General features: G+C 46.3%; 2 protein-coding genes across 2 annotated transcripts in view; one reads left to right on the top strand and one right to left on the bottom strand.

The window, feature by feature from the left end:
• The first annotated feature begins 1,713 nt into the window (after positions 1-1,713).
• On the top strand, positions 1,714-11,795 carry LOC125308876 (protein FAM124B). Its single transcript, XM_048265518.1, is given in 6 exon segments — positions 1,714-1,915; positions 2,858-2,892; positions 3,176-3,560; positions 4,044-4,512; positions 7,625-8,068; positions 8,070-11,795. Coding segments are annotated over 6 exon segments (1,773 nt in total). The 5' UTR covers positions 1,714-1,841; the 3' UTR covers positions 8,436-11,795.
• Positions 11,796-11,851: 56 nt separating this feature from the next.
• Positions 11,852-15,228, bottom strand: part of mmp28 (matrix metallopeptidase 28) — a 23,716-nt gene continuing 20,339 nt past the window's right edge. Inside the window, exons 6-8 of the mRNA XM_048265447.1 lie at positions 15,212-15,228; positions 14,459-14,626; positions 11,852-13,871 (exon numbers count right to left, since the gene is read on the bottom strand). The exon at positions 15,212-15,228 is cut by the window's right edge and continues 115 nt beyond it. Of these exons, the coding sequence (XP_048121404.1) occupies positions 13,480-13,871; positions 14,459-14,626; positions 15,212-15,228 (577 nt within the window). The 3' untranslated portion in view covers positions 11,852-13,479. The remainder of the gene's footprint in view (positions 13,872-14,458; positions 14,627-15,211) is intronic.

Genomic DNA, 15,228 nt, shown 5'->3' with positions numbered 1-15,228 from the left:
AAGGGGGCTTGAAGAGTTGGTGTCGGAGTGTGGAACCACCTCACTGTTTCACTTCCGCCTGTTAGAAACAAAACAGGAAAGCATACAAAAAAATGTGCACAAACGAGACAACGATTGGCTTACACCCACCTGTTTCCCTGGAGACCATCCACTAACCAATGGAGAAGAGTCTCTTCCCAGAGTAGTTTTGTTCCATTATATATCTATTTTTTGAATGTCGGTGTAAATGTGCTTCTGTTGTGTGGCACCATGCTGGTTGTACAAATTGTCTGACACTATTGGCTCTCCATAGTAAATGCAGGGAGGCTTGAGACGCAAGCCTGGACCCTGGGGACCCCAGTGTCTCCTCCTCCTACCTTGGCTCTTCAGACGGAGGCCACAGGCCGGTGAAGGCGACAGAGGGCATTTCTGCTGTCGCACTTCACCTGGGCAGTGACCTCAGAGTTATGCCAGTATGCATGCATGAGAGGAGGCAAGGCAGGGCGAGGTTGTTGTTTTTTTTTTTTTTTTTTAATTGTTCAGGGACGGGGCCTGCAGGGCAAAGCAGGAGACCCCAGAGCATGCCTTTTCAAAAGAAAGATGAAATGGCACATTCAGAGTCTAAAACTGGGGGTTGGGTGGTTTAGTCGGTCAGGTTTCTTTGGATTATTTTCATTTTGTTTTGATTTGTTTTTATTTTATTTTTTTATTTGTTTTTTCCAAATTGGTGTAGCCATTTGTAAAATGGGACTGTCGGCTCTATTTTGGTTTTGGATAGTGGGATCTGCCATGTCCAGTCTAGCAAAATCATTTCTCTTTTTTGCAGGATTTAACGAAGGATCCAACAGAACACCATGTTTTAAAGTGTATAAATTGTAAAATAATTGTTATTGTACTCACTGCTGAGGTGGACTGTACAGGGCCTTGTTTTCATCATATTAAATGTAGAAAAAACCCTGAATAAATGGATTTGCTGCTTTGTGTCTCATCTCCCTCTGTGTGTGAAGGAGACGTACAAAGTGTGAATTAATAGTCCCAAAATGTTGACCAGGGGTTTTCAAGACTACTCTGGTGATGAAATTCTTCTCGAAAGGAAAAAACTGAGAATAGATTATCTCTGATTACGCAATCTGTTATCCAAGGACCCCCCTTTCCATCCATAGTCTGTCACCCATCAAAAAATGAGTTCAGGTGGCAAAAAAAAAATAATTTGACAAAGATTCTTGAAAGATTGTCAAAAGACTCCAGTCTGCCAAGAATCTTTCCCAAATCTTCATCAAAGTTGTGTAGTATAAGGAGGCCCTAAGTAGACAACTGCAAGGCTTGTATTAAGGGATTTAACTTGCTGCATGTTGACATGTGATGACCTCAACAAGTTGGTGCTCATAGACCACTCATCACCCGGTGTGGACCCATATTAAGTCCTCCTTAACCCGTCTGGCTCATACTCTTTTGTCCAGGGTGAGACGACCGCCATCTGCCGCTTGTGCATAAGCACACAACCATAATTACCCCGTTGTGTGGGACACTCATGGTTATTATGACAACCTCGCAAAATAACTTTTTTTTTTTTCTCCCTCGATTTGCTGAAGTCATTTTGCATTTCACACTTTTCTTCTGTATAAGACATGTTTTGTGTAAAGATACTTGTACGATGAAAGATAAAGGTGTCTGAAAATGTAATTAATTATAACGGAGCAGATGACGTCAAGGTGCCCTGAAATCGATGCTTGCCAGATTGTCCTCTAGATGGATACGGACAGACTTGTCTGTGCCTTCGACAAGTCCAAAAGCATGTAAGTTTATGGCAGGTTGTGGAAAGCATGTAAGAAGGATTATCTCTGCATCTGATCTTCTGGACGATGCTACGCAAGGCACATTTATTTCATAACAGAGCGGACGATGAGAATGTGGACTCCGGAGCCGAGACGGCAGAGTAAGTTTGTTACTTGGTTAGCTAGCTTTTGGGGGGCTAGGTTAGCCAGATGGTTGCTAGCCGCTGTTTTGTTGGTTTGTTTGCGGTATCCAGGCTGGCATAAGGTTATGACACACTCTTTTCAGTGGATAAGAAAACACTGTAACTTTATCCTAAATTGCTGATAGAAAACAATTCATTTAAATGACAAATATGGTGTTTTTGTAACTATAACTTGCTGAATGATGTAGTTAACAGTAACATTGCTCCAACAAAGCAGTCTAAATGGTAAATGCGCAGGCTTTATTGCAATGAATTGAAGTTAGCAGATTATCACTTTCATAAACTTCATGGTTGTCATCAAAACAGGGGGATTACTTAATTCAACATATAAATAGAAAACTAAAATGATCATGCATCTTTGGTTTACTGATGGACAAAAACCGTCTTTAGGTGGTCTTGACAACCAGGATCAATACCAGAAAACACGTGAATTGAAGCGATGCAGCTCATCCTTTTCACATAGCCTTTAGAAGATTTCAGTTTTCACATGTAGTTATGTTTAAAAAAAGAACAGTGGCAAAGTACAATAGCGTTCTTTTAAAGTTCAATTTATGTCTACGGCTTAGATATGTTTGTCAAACACTAACGCTAGCACCGTATGTCCCAGAGACGAAGTTCATGAAATTGGTAAACCAAACGTGCTGTGCCGTCTGATTTCGAAAATGAATGTCTCGGGGGAAAGCCGATTGTCCCCATCCTCTTATGTAGAGCGGAGAAACGCTGTTTGGGCGAGGCGACCATATTAAGCCAAGCTTAGGCACGCAAGCGAGGGGTCGGGTTAATTAATTGAAATCACCTTACCATGTCTTAGGATACACATCAGTGATCACAAACAGTGATTGCCCCTATGTCGATTCAGACGTTTTGTGAAAGCAACATTTGTCTCTCTAAAATACTCAGGTCGTCGGACTACAGCAAACTGTCATCCAGCTGCGGTAAGTAGAAGTATTTCCTACCATGATGTCTATTACCACTAAATTCAGTATCATGTAGCATAGTAACCATAACGTTAGGTTTGTGTCATGCTGTGTGTAGGTACATGATGCAGGCATGTAGTTTTCATATATTCATGTCTAAAACTCTTAATTTTCTCAAAAGAAAATCAGCACAATAGATGCCCAGTCAGGTCAGACTTCAGACCTTGAATTTGGACCAGCTCTATTCCTTAGCCTATAATCTGCATGTCCTCTGCCCTCTGTCCCCCCCTGCCCACCCCAGGTGAGCTGATGGCAGTGCCGTCTCCGGAGCTCCCTCCGGTCACCATGCACCTGCTGGCCAACCCCGGCGACTCGCTGCTGCTCCAGTACACCCTGGACCGCCTGCTCAAGTGGGTGAGCCCGGGCATGCGCCTCTTCCACGTGTCGGAGCGCGCCAGCCCACTGCGGGGCTACGCCCGGCCGCACCTGTGCCCGTCCGCCGGCTACCCGGCGCTGGCCATCACCCTCTTCCTGCACGAGGCGTACGGCGAGGAGCGCATCCTGCGCGTGCTAGACTTCCTGCAGCGCCCGCCCTGGCAGTACCACCACACAGAGAGCGGCGGCCCGCGAGCCTCGGCCGGCATCCACATCACGTCCAGCACGACGCCCAGCAATGCCCTGCTCAGGTCCGCACCCGCACCTCTCCAAGTTACAAACTCTATTACACGAAGAGTGCTCAGACAGATATATATAATAACACACATACACACTGTAATGAGAGACTCCTTCCACTCTGGTCCCTACGTGAGCAGAGATTGGGGCCCTCAGAAGAGGACTGTGTTATCTGAACAGTTCAATAGTACTATGGAAATACTGCACATTAGTCTGATAAGTGCTGATCTGAATACTAGTGCAGTTGTACTGTTCATACATACACATTTATATATATTCCTTATCATGAGTAACCTGTATATGTAATCATTTGTGTGCTCTGTATGGATGTATAACTACACTCCTATTCACATAATATAAATCAAGGTAAATGTAGTCAACCATATAAGTGTGGCAATATGAATACTGTAAAAAAAATCTATTTCTATCTTATATACGTTATATAAATATAATGAGTTATTATATTATTGCTGTGTTTTCTGATGTGTGTGTGCCAGGCCGTACCTGCTGCCCAGCCGTGACTTCTACAGCCTGGGCGCGGGGATGCCGGTGTGGGGGGTGCGCCCGGTGCACTGTGGGGGCGAGGTGGTGCGCCTGACCCTGCACAGCGCCTACGACAACTACGAGGACGCAGTGCGCCTCTACGAGATGGTGCTGGGCCGGCGGGCCGAGGAGCAGAAGGCCGGCTTCTGCTGGTTCACGCTGGACGGGCCGGGGCCGCACCAGGGGCGGGAGTACCGGGGCGAGTACGCGCCCCAGCTTCCTCCACTGCGCGCCGTCACCCTCCAGCTGGCGCTGAAGCAGCTGCAGCCGGGCGTCCGCGTGCAGCCCTGCGGCTCGGCAGTGCTCCAGTTCAGCGCCGGGGAGATCGGGCAGCTGGTGCCGCTGCTACCCAACCCCTGCTCGCCCATCAGCGCCACCCGCTGGCAGACCGAGGACCTGGACGGCAACAAGATCCTCTTTCAGGTCAGGGTGCTACATGCCGAACGCTTACGTTGGGCTGTTTGTCTAAGGCTAAACTCCGTTATAAGTTATAAATCACAAAGAAACTGTAAACACCTTTATGACTTTGAGTTTTGTAAACACCATTATGAGTATTGTCATCTTTTTGATATTGTATATTATCCACATTAATCATTAATCAGTGCTGAAATCAATCAAAATCAATCATTAGTCATCCCATGAGTGTTTTGTCCAAGTGTTTGCCAAGCCTGTATTGATGTGTAAATTGGACGTCTGCACAAAAATAAGCAGTGGATGTGTCATTTCACATGTCTTGTTGTCATAAGGGCTGCAGTCTCTTTTGTGTGTATCTTTATATTTGGCCACTTCTACAGCTTTTGTGGTGTAAGTATTAAGTATAAGTATACTCTTTTGATCCCGTGAGGGAAATTTGGTCTCTGCATTTAACCCAATCCGTGAATTAGTGAAACACACACAGCACACAGTGAACACACAGTGAGGGGAAGCACACACTAATCCCGGCGCAGTGAGCTGCCTGCTACAACAAGCGGCGATCGGGGAGCAGTGAGGGGTTAGATGCCTTGCTCAAGGGCACTCCAGCCGTGTCTACTGGTCGGGGCTCGAACCGGCAACCCTCCGGTTACAAGTCCAGAGTGCTAACCAGTAGGCCATGGCTGCCCCTCAAAGTAACGCTGCGAGCAGGGTGGAGGATCTGTAGGGGATGTTAAGAAATGTCTTTTCATTGCACCTACACTCAGAATGTCGTCATTGTTGGCCAACAAGCTCTCATAGTAACCACAGTAACCATAACATGTGGCTTGACATTCTTTCCCTATATTGCCTAATTGTCATTCCACATTGGTTATGTAGTTGTAGGCAGAATGATGGCGTTTGGTTGAGAGATTTGTGTCATCTGGTGAGCGAGGAATGTGTGCTGTGATTACGGTCAGAGTACGATCCTCTCCACCACAGCCCAGAGAACCACAGTGCCTCCTCTCTATACACAGGGTCATGTTTGTGGACCCCAGGCTCAAACCAGTGCTGCGTTGTTCCGACCTCGCTCCTCTTCTCTCCCCTACTCTCCGCTTGCCTTGGTGCACGGAAGCCTGGAGCGCTGGTAGTGGAAACCCGCAGTTCTGTCTGTCGCTCCGCTGAGGCTTATGGGAAGGGGTTTTGGTGGGGGGTTTGGGGGGAGGGAGGGCGGTTGGCGTGCTTGTGCCTGTGCTTGTGCTCGTGCTCAGTCATTGTGGCTTTCTCAGTGTGCCGACATGCCAAGAGACATTCTCTGTGACTGAGTAGGCCGGGGGAGCGGGGAGCGCTCCTCTGTAATTATCCTGCACGCAGCCATGGAAAAAGTTTTCCCGCCGGGAGGAATCTGCCACGGTACAGATGCCTCGGTCTTGTCCTCTGCTTGGACGTTTGAATTCCTGAAGCAGTGAGGGTTGTCAGTCCCAATACAAACAGGCTATCAAGCTGCCAAGGAAAGGTTTTAGATGTCCGACCAACACAAACTGATGGAGTCAAATGAAGAGGAAAGGGTCACTGAACCGTGCTCTGCACATGGAGTGGGCGTTGGGCATGAGGTCCAGCCTTTTGTCTCCAAAAGTAATTTTTCCATCAACATTTCCTTTACAGGCAGCTGCTCTTTATGATCCTTTCATTACATTTTTTTAAAAATAATATAATGATTAACCAGATGCTTCCTGTGTGCTGTAGGCCCGGGTTCCACTAGCATGTACACTAGTGACCCACTGATTTAATGGTTCACAAAGTTGTATGGATGACAGTCTCTCTGTTACCGGTACTGCAAATTATACCAGCCCTTTTTGTGTATAAAAACAAATCTAAAATAGTGGGATGTTGTTGCATAATGCTGGTCCTGTTTGAAACAGAGGGTTTTTAAAAGTCAAGCTTCAGTTCAATATTCCAAATGACACTTTTAAGTTGGGCCACTTCTGATTAAATGGGCATGTATAGTGCATGAAAAGTAGCCTGACGAGCCAGACCCACATCAAGATGTAGGGTCTGGGAACTTACCATTGGCAGTGCTCAATCTGAGGGGCGGTATAAACGGTTGTCTTTCAAATTTCCTCTGCACTCGTGACTCAATGATTGATCTATCCTGTAGCTTTATTTTGATTAAGAGACTGACTCCCCTACTTGGCTCATTCTTGCTTATGTTAATTCGAGTATTGCTTTTTGAAAATCTAGTATTATAATCTTCACAGACTATTAAAATCAGCACAGTGATAAATGGTGTAGTGGCTAAAGCAGGTGACCTGTTATCCCAGCGTCATTTTCTTATCATGTGAGATTGTCCTCTTGCTTCTCGCTATCTGCAGGTGAACTAGTGTGACACGTAGATGTTTTTGACTGATGTCTTGTACCTATCGGTCTCGATGTAGAGTAATTATACATATATAATGTATGTTCAAAACCTATTATTGTGTCTCGTAGGCCTACTCTTACTCAGAGGTGAAAAGAAAAGACAGGATGCGAACTCTGGCCGGCGCTGCCGTTAAGCCACGAGACAGTTCATAAATTATGCGATACCCAGAAATTCGTCCAGGCTAGATATTTAACACAAATAATGACTGTTGGTCGGCTTAAGTCAACTGTTTTATATGCTTGCAAGAGGTTTAGGTTTTTGCTGATGGTATGCAATGGCAGCATTAATCACATAGGCCGTGGCAGAAAAATTCTAGGGGGTGGGGTATTAAACGTTGCCACCAATGATATGTATCCTGCATCATCAACAACGTTGTTGGAACTACGGTGTACAGGTGTAACAATGTCTTTGTTTGGTCGCAAGAAAGAAGAAACAACCCCCTGATTGGTGAGCTTTACTGTCTGTCACACAAGGAGGATGACATGAATATAAAAATCATAGATGTTACCAGATTAACCGTTGGGACAGAGTGGCGTACTCCACGATTAATTGCAGCCTTTGAAATTGCGATTTCGATTGAAAATCGGTTCATTGTGTAGCTCTAGTTTCCTCTGTAACAACACGCACACACATTGCATTTTATGTAACAGTTTTCAATGCACCCAAAGCGATTCGCAGTGAAGGGGAAACCTCACTAGCCGCCTGCTCTGCTTGTCTGTCCTCCAGGTGAAAGGATGTGTCCAGGCACAGCGCCCCCTGGTGTCGGCCTTCCCCCTGACCCCTGCCAACCTGCCCGTCTCCCGAGCGGGCATCCCGAGGAGCTCCACGGTGCCCGCCGGCCTCTCCCCCACCGGCCGGCTGGCGCAGCTGAGAGAGAGTCGGGCGACTGGGGGCCGAACGCGGGCCGAGCCTGGGCCGTATGCGCCGCGGCAGACTGGAGGCGGGGGTGGGGAGAGCGTGGGCTCGGACAGCTGCTGCAGCACCCCTCCGGGCAGCTCCTGCTACTCGTCCCAGCGCAGCAGCCCTGCGCCTGCCCCTGCGCCCACGCCTGCCCACCCGCCCGGCTCGGCACAACCTCTCCACCTCCACCACCACCACTCCTCCTCGTCCTCCTCGCTCTCCTTCCTGCTCCTGGAGGAGGAGGAGGAGGAGGGAGGAGGAGGAGGAGCCGGAGACCAACGTGGACACAGGCTGTGCGGTGGTGTCGTCCTCGCGGGTCGAGAGGCCGGCCGCCGTGGGGGCCTCAGCGTTGGAGACGCTGGCCAGGGAGCTGAGCCGCTGCCTGCCCGACCCGCACACGCCCCCACACGTGGCTCCGCACGCGCCCCAGCACGCGGCATGCATCAGCAGGATGTGGCCGCCTGGGTCTCCGGCCGGCGTCGAGCAGGCGGCAGAGGTCACGGCGGCGTCTCCAGGAGATGCGTGCATGACCCCCGGCAGAGACGTCCGGACCACAGAGGAGCGGACAGCAGGGGGGGACCCGGGGCCGTCTCTGGGGCAGAACCGCACGCTACAGGCCGATGAGTTCTTCATCTGACCGGTTAGTCACACAGAAGGGTCATCCTCCAGGGGTCCTCTTTATCTAGATCTGCCCTCTGAGCGCCCTCAGTTAGCGGGGCAGAGGTGTGGCCAAGGGTGGAGTATTTGTGAAGCGGGTTTGGGTGCAGAATATCAGAATCACAACTGAACTCATTCGGAGCCAGATGTCATGTGCCAGTGAGGGAGGGAGTCTTCCCTGTGAAGGAGCGGACATCTCTGGACGTCTCTGGCCAAAGTTCAAGCAGACGTGGCTGTAAGGCTGTAAGGCAACGCAAAACCCCAGGGTCAAGATATGGAGGGTTAGCTTCAGACAGTTAGCCTCCCAGCTGGCCGCAACCATGTGCTCACTTGGTTCCACTCACATCTTCACAAACAAGCCAATCAGGTGCCACATTACTGAAAGCCACACATTATGTCGTCCATGTGGATTGGTGGTTGAGCTGGCAATTTCCTGCTGGGACGATCAGCCAATCCACATGAATGACACAAATTATGCACATAATTGTCCACAAATTACCGGTATGTCGTCCACGTGGAATCAGTTGATCCTCCCTGCAGGATATTGCCTGCTTCTAAGTGCAATACCAGCATTTCCAGCAGGAGGCGCTCTGCTCTCCTCCTTTAATTACATGAGGGGAGGCCACTCAGGGTCCAGGGTAGGAGGGAGCCCACACAAACTGGCCTTTGCATCTGGGCTAACAAGAGACTGGTTTATGTGTGCTCCACATAGGGTTTTATGTCTCATCATTACTGAAGTATTCCCGTCCATTTGTGTACCCCTTTAACAAGTAGGTAAATATGAGAAAATATCTAAATGAATGTATCTGTCAGTATAAACAAGACGCAGTCAAATATCACTTCGACAGACTGAAATACCAGACTTCTGTCAATGATATAATAATGGAAATATTTTGACTCCATAGATGACGTAAGTGTTTATTTCTATGTTTGGCACAATGATGACACTCTGATAGTGACTATCCGGTTAGGTAGTGCTTAGGTAGGCCAGTGAGCTGCCTGCTCAGAAAAATAGGTGCTTGCACACTGCTCCAAACGCCAACAAACCCCAACATTCAAAAGTTGGCAGTTGTTGGTTGCAGTCTTATGAGCTCCCAGCTCAATACTGTTTAGACAGCGATAGAAAGGAATGACTTTTGGACATGTCGAACTCGGAACATCTCCATGCAACAAACACAGACTGATATATGGCTGGTGTTTGTTGGAGTTGGTTAGTGTTTGTTTAAGCAGTGTCCAAGCACTTTATAAGAGCGCAGTGCTTCCACCCTGACAGAATCCCTCCATACCCCCAGTGATTTTACTAGGCAACTTTCAGCAGAGTAAAACAATGCAGAGTGTGTTGGCACGAACCATCGTCCAGTCATCGTGTGAGATGTGTCCAGATGTGAAGTGTTATGAAAGGATTTCCAGTGAAATCAGCCATGATGGTGCCTAATGTTACAACTTTGTGAGATGTCTCCACTTGTGAAGCGTCTGTTATGGGGGATGCCCAAAAACATGGCCGATGTACTCATCAGCCCTGTGTTCAATTTCTGTGCTGCACAGAACTGCATTGCATGCTGGGAGACCAGTCCCATAATCCATCAGATCACTAACAGACTTGTGTCTACCTGTGGTAAGAGACGGTGCTGAGGATGGGTTCTACAAACCCATCGGCTAGCTAGAATACCTTTTACAAAACAACCCCACTGATTATAGGGGTTATAATATGAGTTTGAATGTGATAGTGAGAGGCTATGCTTTGGGTTTCCCAATTGTGTTTAACTTTGTAATGATTTTTTATGATACCTTGGCAAAACATTCTTTTGGTAATTGAATGGACAAATTTATATCAAATGGGAGTATCAAGGATTTTGATCAAATCCTTATGCTTATGGATGCTTCCCCATATGTATCTATGATTTCCGATATATTGTATTTACAGTATATGAAGAGAACAAACAGGTAGCCCGTAGCGCATGATTTAAAGTGGTACAGATAGCAGTCATCAAAAATGACAGCAGGCGTGACCTGTGTAATCCATAGTTGATGTTTTAGTCTAAGCCAGTGGGCCTAGATCTAGTGCTTTCCTCTGAGGTGGTCCAGGGGATATAACCCTTATCCAGATGTTTGTCAGAGAGTGTAGGTGCATAGTGTCAAAGGGAAATCTGAATCGAATGTCAGGGGGACGTTCAAGCTCGTCTCAGAGAGAAGAGAGGACATAAAGGTTTTGTGCTTCCGCTGATCAGAATCTGATGTAATCTAATCCGATTACAGCTATATCTCACCCTAGTCGGGACTATGTGGGCCTACTACGTCACTTAGTGACAAAAGTTCGGAAAGTTAGCTCAGAGTGGTACGCCTTCAAAAAGAGGAGCCCTATCCCTTCATTCTAAAGAATAGTCATACGCACTTAGCTTTTTAAGGACTTACCACTGAAGGCCCTTTCACACAAAGTTTTTTTATTTACACGAAATCACGCTGGTAATTAAATACATGTTCTTATTAGTCTTTACACACCTAAGATGAAATTTGTTGCGATGAAAAAGAAATTAAAAACTGAACGCATTTCATCGTTCATAACCAAAGACACGTGTATTTAATTAACTGCATGTTTTTGTATGAAAGTTTCATCTGCAAATTCGGACTCGGTATGAATTTGTATGAGTTAACATAAGCAGGTTTGTCACTAAACCGTGAAGTTGGAAGAACTCCCTGGACTGGGCTCACTTCATGACAGGTCCAGTTCTAGGGTCTTGTCCTGATGATCAGGGGCGTATTCCAAGTACGTGGTTTAATGATAACCTGGGCAAGTTAACTCAAGAGTAAGTGATAAACCTCCTACAGCAAGAGCCCTATGACATTGTTTTGTTAGGAGAATGAAGCCATACAGCTCTTCTATTAGGAGATTTACCACTTACTATGAGTTAACTTACCCAGGTTTGTCACTAATATAAACTATGTACTTTGAATACCCCCCAGGTTCCTACTGTCCTTTATCCACCACTGCAAGAATGGTGCTCTCGTTCCACACGGGCCGAGCAGCACAGTAGCCATGTTTGTTGATTAGGATCCACAAAATGATGCCACCTGCAACTATCAATCCACTTCTTTTAAAGCCACTCTGTGATTTAACAAGACTAGACTGCTGGTGTGTCATGAAGTGTCATTAAGTGGTGTCGTGTTGGATGAGTCCCAGATAGCAGCTGACTTGGCCACAGATTCGGGGGTGGGTATGAATGGCATCCGCGCCAGACCAGGGCCAGATCTACACCGGATCCCAGCTACGGTCAGCTGCTCTCTTGAGGTTCTCATGACCTAATGAAACATTCCGTTTTATATTAAATTATTTTATAATGTTCCTGTGCTGGTGTTTTGTGTTTTATTTTTTTGATTTTGATAACATGGAGACAGTGCTGTTTTATGAAATTATTTTATTGTTATATGTCTGGAGATTACAATGACATGACCTTACTGGGACATGAGATAACGCAAATAATCTGTTCATTTAGTTCACATTCATGTCATTGTATAAGTCAGTTTTCCACGTTTGCTGATAGAGCACATTGTTATTCACTTGCATACTGTACCATTTAAAAGAGTATTAACACAATGTACATGTGCTTAACAGCAGAGTTGAGAGTTCAAGCTGCAGGTCAGAATGTGTCCTCTTTATAACCATTCACATACACAACACATGGTCACAGCCTGACAAATGCAGGGGTGTGTAGGGAGTGGTCAACCCCCCTCAGCAGGGTTCCCACCATAGACGGTCGTTCCCACTCATTTCCAATGACATTTTAGAACAGTTCCATGACTTTTCAATTACATTTAAGGAACTTTCAATGACCTTTCCCCACCAACAAGTACAAAACATTGTGTAGTTATCGCCAAAGCTTGAGCCTTATTATTGAATCAAAATAATTTAAACAGCAATAATTGACATCCTTTTTCAAATAATTCATTTCATTAGCTCTAAATGAACAAAACCAAAGGTCATGATTTTTTCCCAAAACTTTCAATGAATTTTACTGAATTCCATGACTTAATTCCAGGCTAGGCAACTTCCTTCCAGGCAAGGAATTTTTACAATTCCATGACTTTTCTGGGATTTCTGTGAATGTGGGAGCCCTGCCTGCCTCCCCGCAGTGAGACTCCTGAGAATCCTGTTGCTATGGCACTGGAGCAGCTGAGGAGACTATCCTGACCCATGTCTGTGACCGCAGTGAAGGCTCGCTCCCCTGAAAGGACAATATATGTGTTTTGTCATCAGTGGCTGTGTGTGTGTGTGTGTGTGTGTGTGTGTGTGAGTGTGTGTGTGCGCGTTTTACATGTGATGCTTGCTTGTATCACTATTAGATTCACTGGCTGCTGACTTGTTTTCCATCCTCGGCAGTGATCTGTGTTTCATCATAGGCTAGTGGGGACCAACTCAATAGCACAGCCCTAACCAAACATGGGCAAAGTTCCTATAGTCAGTGAAAGTATGTGTTTGTCATTGTAATTTCAGCATTTCAGAGATTTATCATCTATAACATTTTTATAGTGAAGTAATAAGCTCCATCCTCAGGGCTTAGGAGATCTCCTGTGAAGAGGTTGTACGGTGCTTCTCTTGCACTGGCACTGAGTCTGCTGAATCACAGTTCCCTCCTAAGACGAGCAGAGAGGATGTCCAGTCCATTACACCACAAACCACACGTCCCTGGCCAGAGGCACTGCCCAGACCACAAAGCACAGTACTGGTCAAGGAAAATGAGCCAGCCTTAAATATTATTTTTGTTATAAGAGGAGTCTTTCAGAAGTTATCTGTTTTGAGAGGCCTGACTGGGGGAGATGATGTAGTGTAGATTCTCTGAAGCCCATTAGTCCACAGCCCTTATAAGGATCTACAGGGTTTGGCTTCAGCTTCAGGTAGCCTACTAGAGGCTCTGCCACAGCTTCCACTGATGTAGACATAGCAGGCCCTGACCCAGTCGCACAGTCAAATCAACATCTCCCTCCACAGCTCTGGGTTTTGGCTCAGTCGTGAGTCCTCCTCGCGCTCGTTAGTTGATCTCATTGCTCAGGGGTCTGCGGCATCCAGTCCACTCCAGCTCCTTGGCCCACTGTCCGGCGCCCGTCACCCGCACTTTCTTCGGCTCGAACCGCCAGAACCGCTGCTCCCTGAAGAGGAACAGCTTTCCGTCGGGCCGGGTCACGGCGCCGTTGGCTCCCCGCGGCACACCCTTCCAGTCGGCCAGGCCGCGGGGGTAGTAGGGCTCGGCGCGCAGCGTGGTCAGATTGAGCACGAAGTAGCGCGAGCCCTTGAAGACGACCATGTGTCCGAGCGGCGCGTAGAAGAAGGCGCAGTCAGGGTGGTGCGGGAGCTGCGCTTCGCTGCTCTTCTTGGGGAAGCCGGCATCCAGCGAGGAGTCCGTGTAGCGCCACATCCGCTTGCCTGAGGGCAGAAGCCACAGAAACAGCATTGGCATTGAGGAAAATAAAACAGAATCATCATGTCGCTTTACAACAGTGCCACTTACAGGCAAAGACAGAAATCTACACACATATGAACATGTACAGATGTGTATTTTATATACAAAGTGTGAATTAATTATCTATCTAATAATGATTACAGAGTTGTGGTTTGTATATTTTCATAGTTATTGTTATCATTCTGTTGAATTGTATTTATTTAGTCTATTGGGCAATTACATTTTTTGTAACCTCCATGACGCCAATAAAATGTGATGGTATGGTATGATGTGAATGATTATATGAAATTTGAGCATTTGCTATTTTTGGCTGAAGAATGTACATGAGAATAAATGCACAAAAAAATAATATTATTAATAATATTAATATTATAACATTCACATCATACAAATGCCAAGGCATTTCACTGGCGTTATGGATGTGACAAAAAGTCAATTTTCCGTGGAATTGCCCTATTATTAATATGCTTCAGGGTGCCACCTCTAGACATGAGGACTTCTGCACAGACAGGAAAAGGGCACAATATGTTATACACATCATGTACTACACCTTTAAAGAAGTATAACTTCCCGTCCAATGGGGAGAAGGCTGCTGCCTCGATGGCCAATGGGAGTTGAGGCCAGCGCTGCTGGAGGGAGGTGGAGGAACTCGGCGTACCCTCAGGGGTCACCGTCCAGAATAAATTACTGCGAAACACAAGCACCGTGCGGTTCTGGTCTGAAACACAAACACACATACACAGAGACAGGGGAGATGTAAGTAGTTTGCAATAGAAAATCACAAGAGAAAGACAGTTACTTATTGTTGAAAAACTGGCATGAATGTGCACTTTTGTAACCATTTTTGGTAGAAAATAGCATGCTTACTTTTCATTAGCTATCGTGACGCACACAAAGGAATAATGGGAAGACAATATTCTTATCATCCGAACTAAAGTAAATAATTGTGAGTTGAAATCATGTTATATATTTACATATATTGTGCATTACTCCATCAGCCCAGTGTCTGACAGTGTGTATGTGTGTGTGTGTGTGTGTGGGTGGGTGTGTGTGTGTGTGTGTGTGTGTGTGTGTGCGCGTGCGTGTGCGCACTCTTAAAACAAATGTGTTGTCCCTTTCGGGACACAGAGATGTGTTAAAAAACAATGCAAGTTGTGTTGTTTTCAATACATATTGTGTCACAAATAAAAAATAAAAAAAGGAAACAACACAAACTGAGATGTGTTAAAAACAATGCAAGTTGTGTTGTTTTCCACACATTCGTTTTAAGAGTGTGTGTGTGTGTGTGTCGCTGTCTACTCACCCATGGTGATGGCATCA

This window comes from Alosa alosa, chromosome 15 (assembly GCF_017589495.1).
Source record: "Alosa alosa isolate M-15738 ecotype Scorff River chromosome 15, AALO_Geno_1.1, whole genome shotgun sequence".
NCBI lineage: Eukaryota > Metazoa > Chordata > Actinopteri > Clupeiformes > Clupeidae > Alosa > Alosa alosa.
Note: the sequence above shows the minus strand (reverse complement) of the source record. Positions and strands in the feature narration are given on the sequence as shown.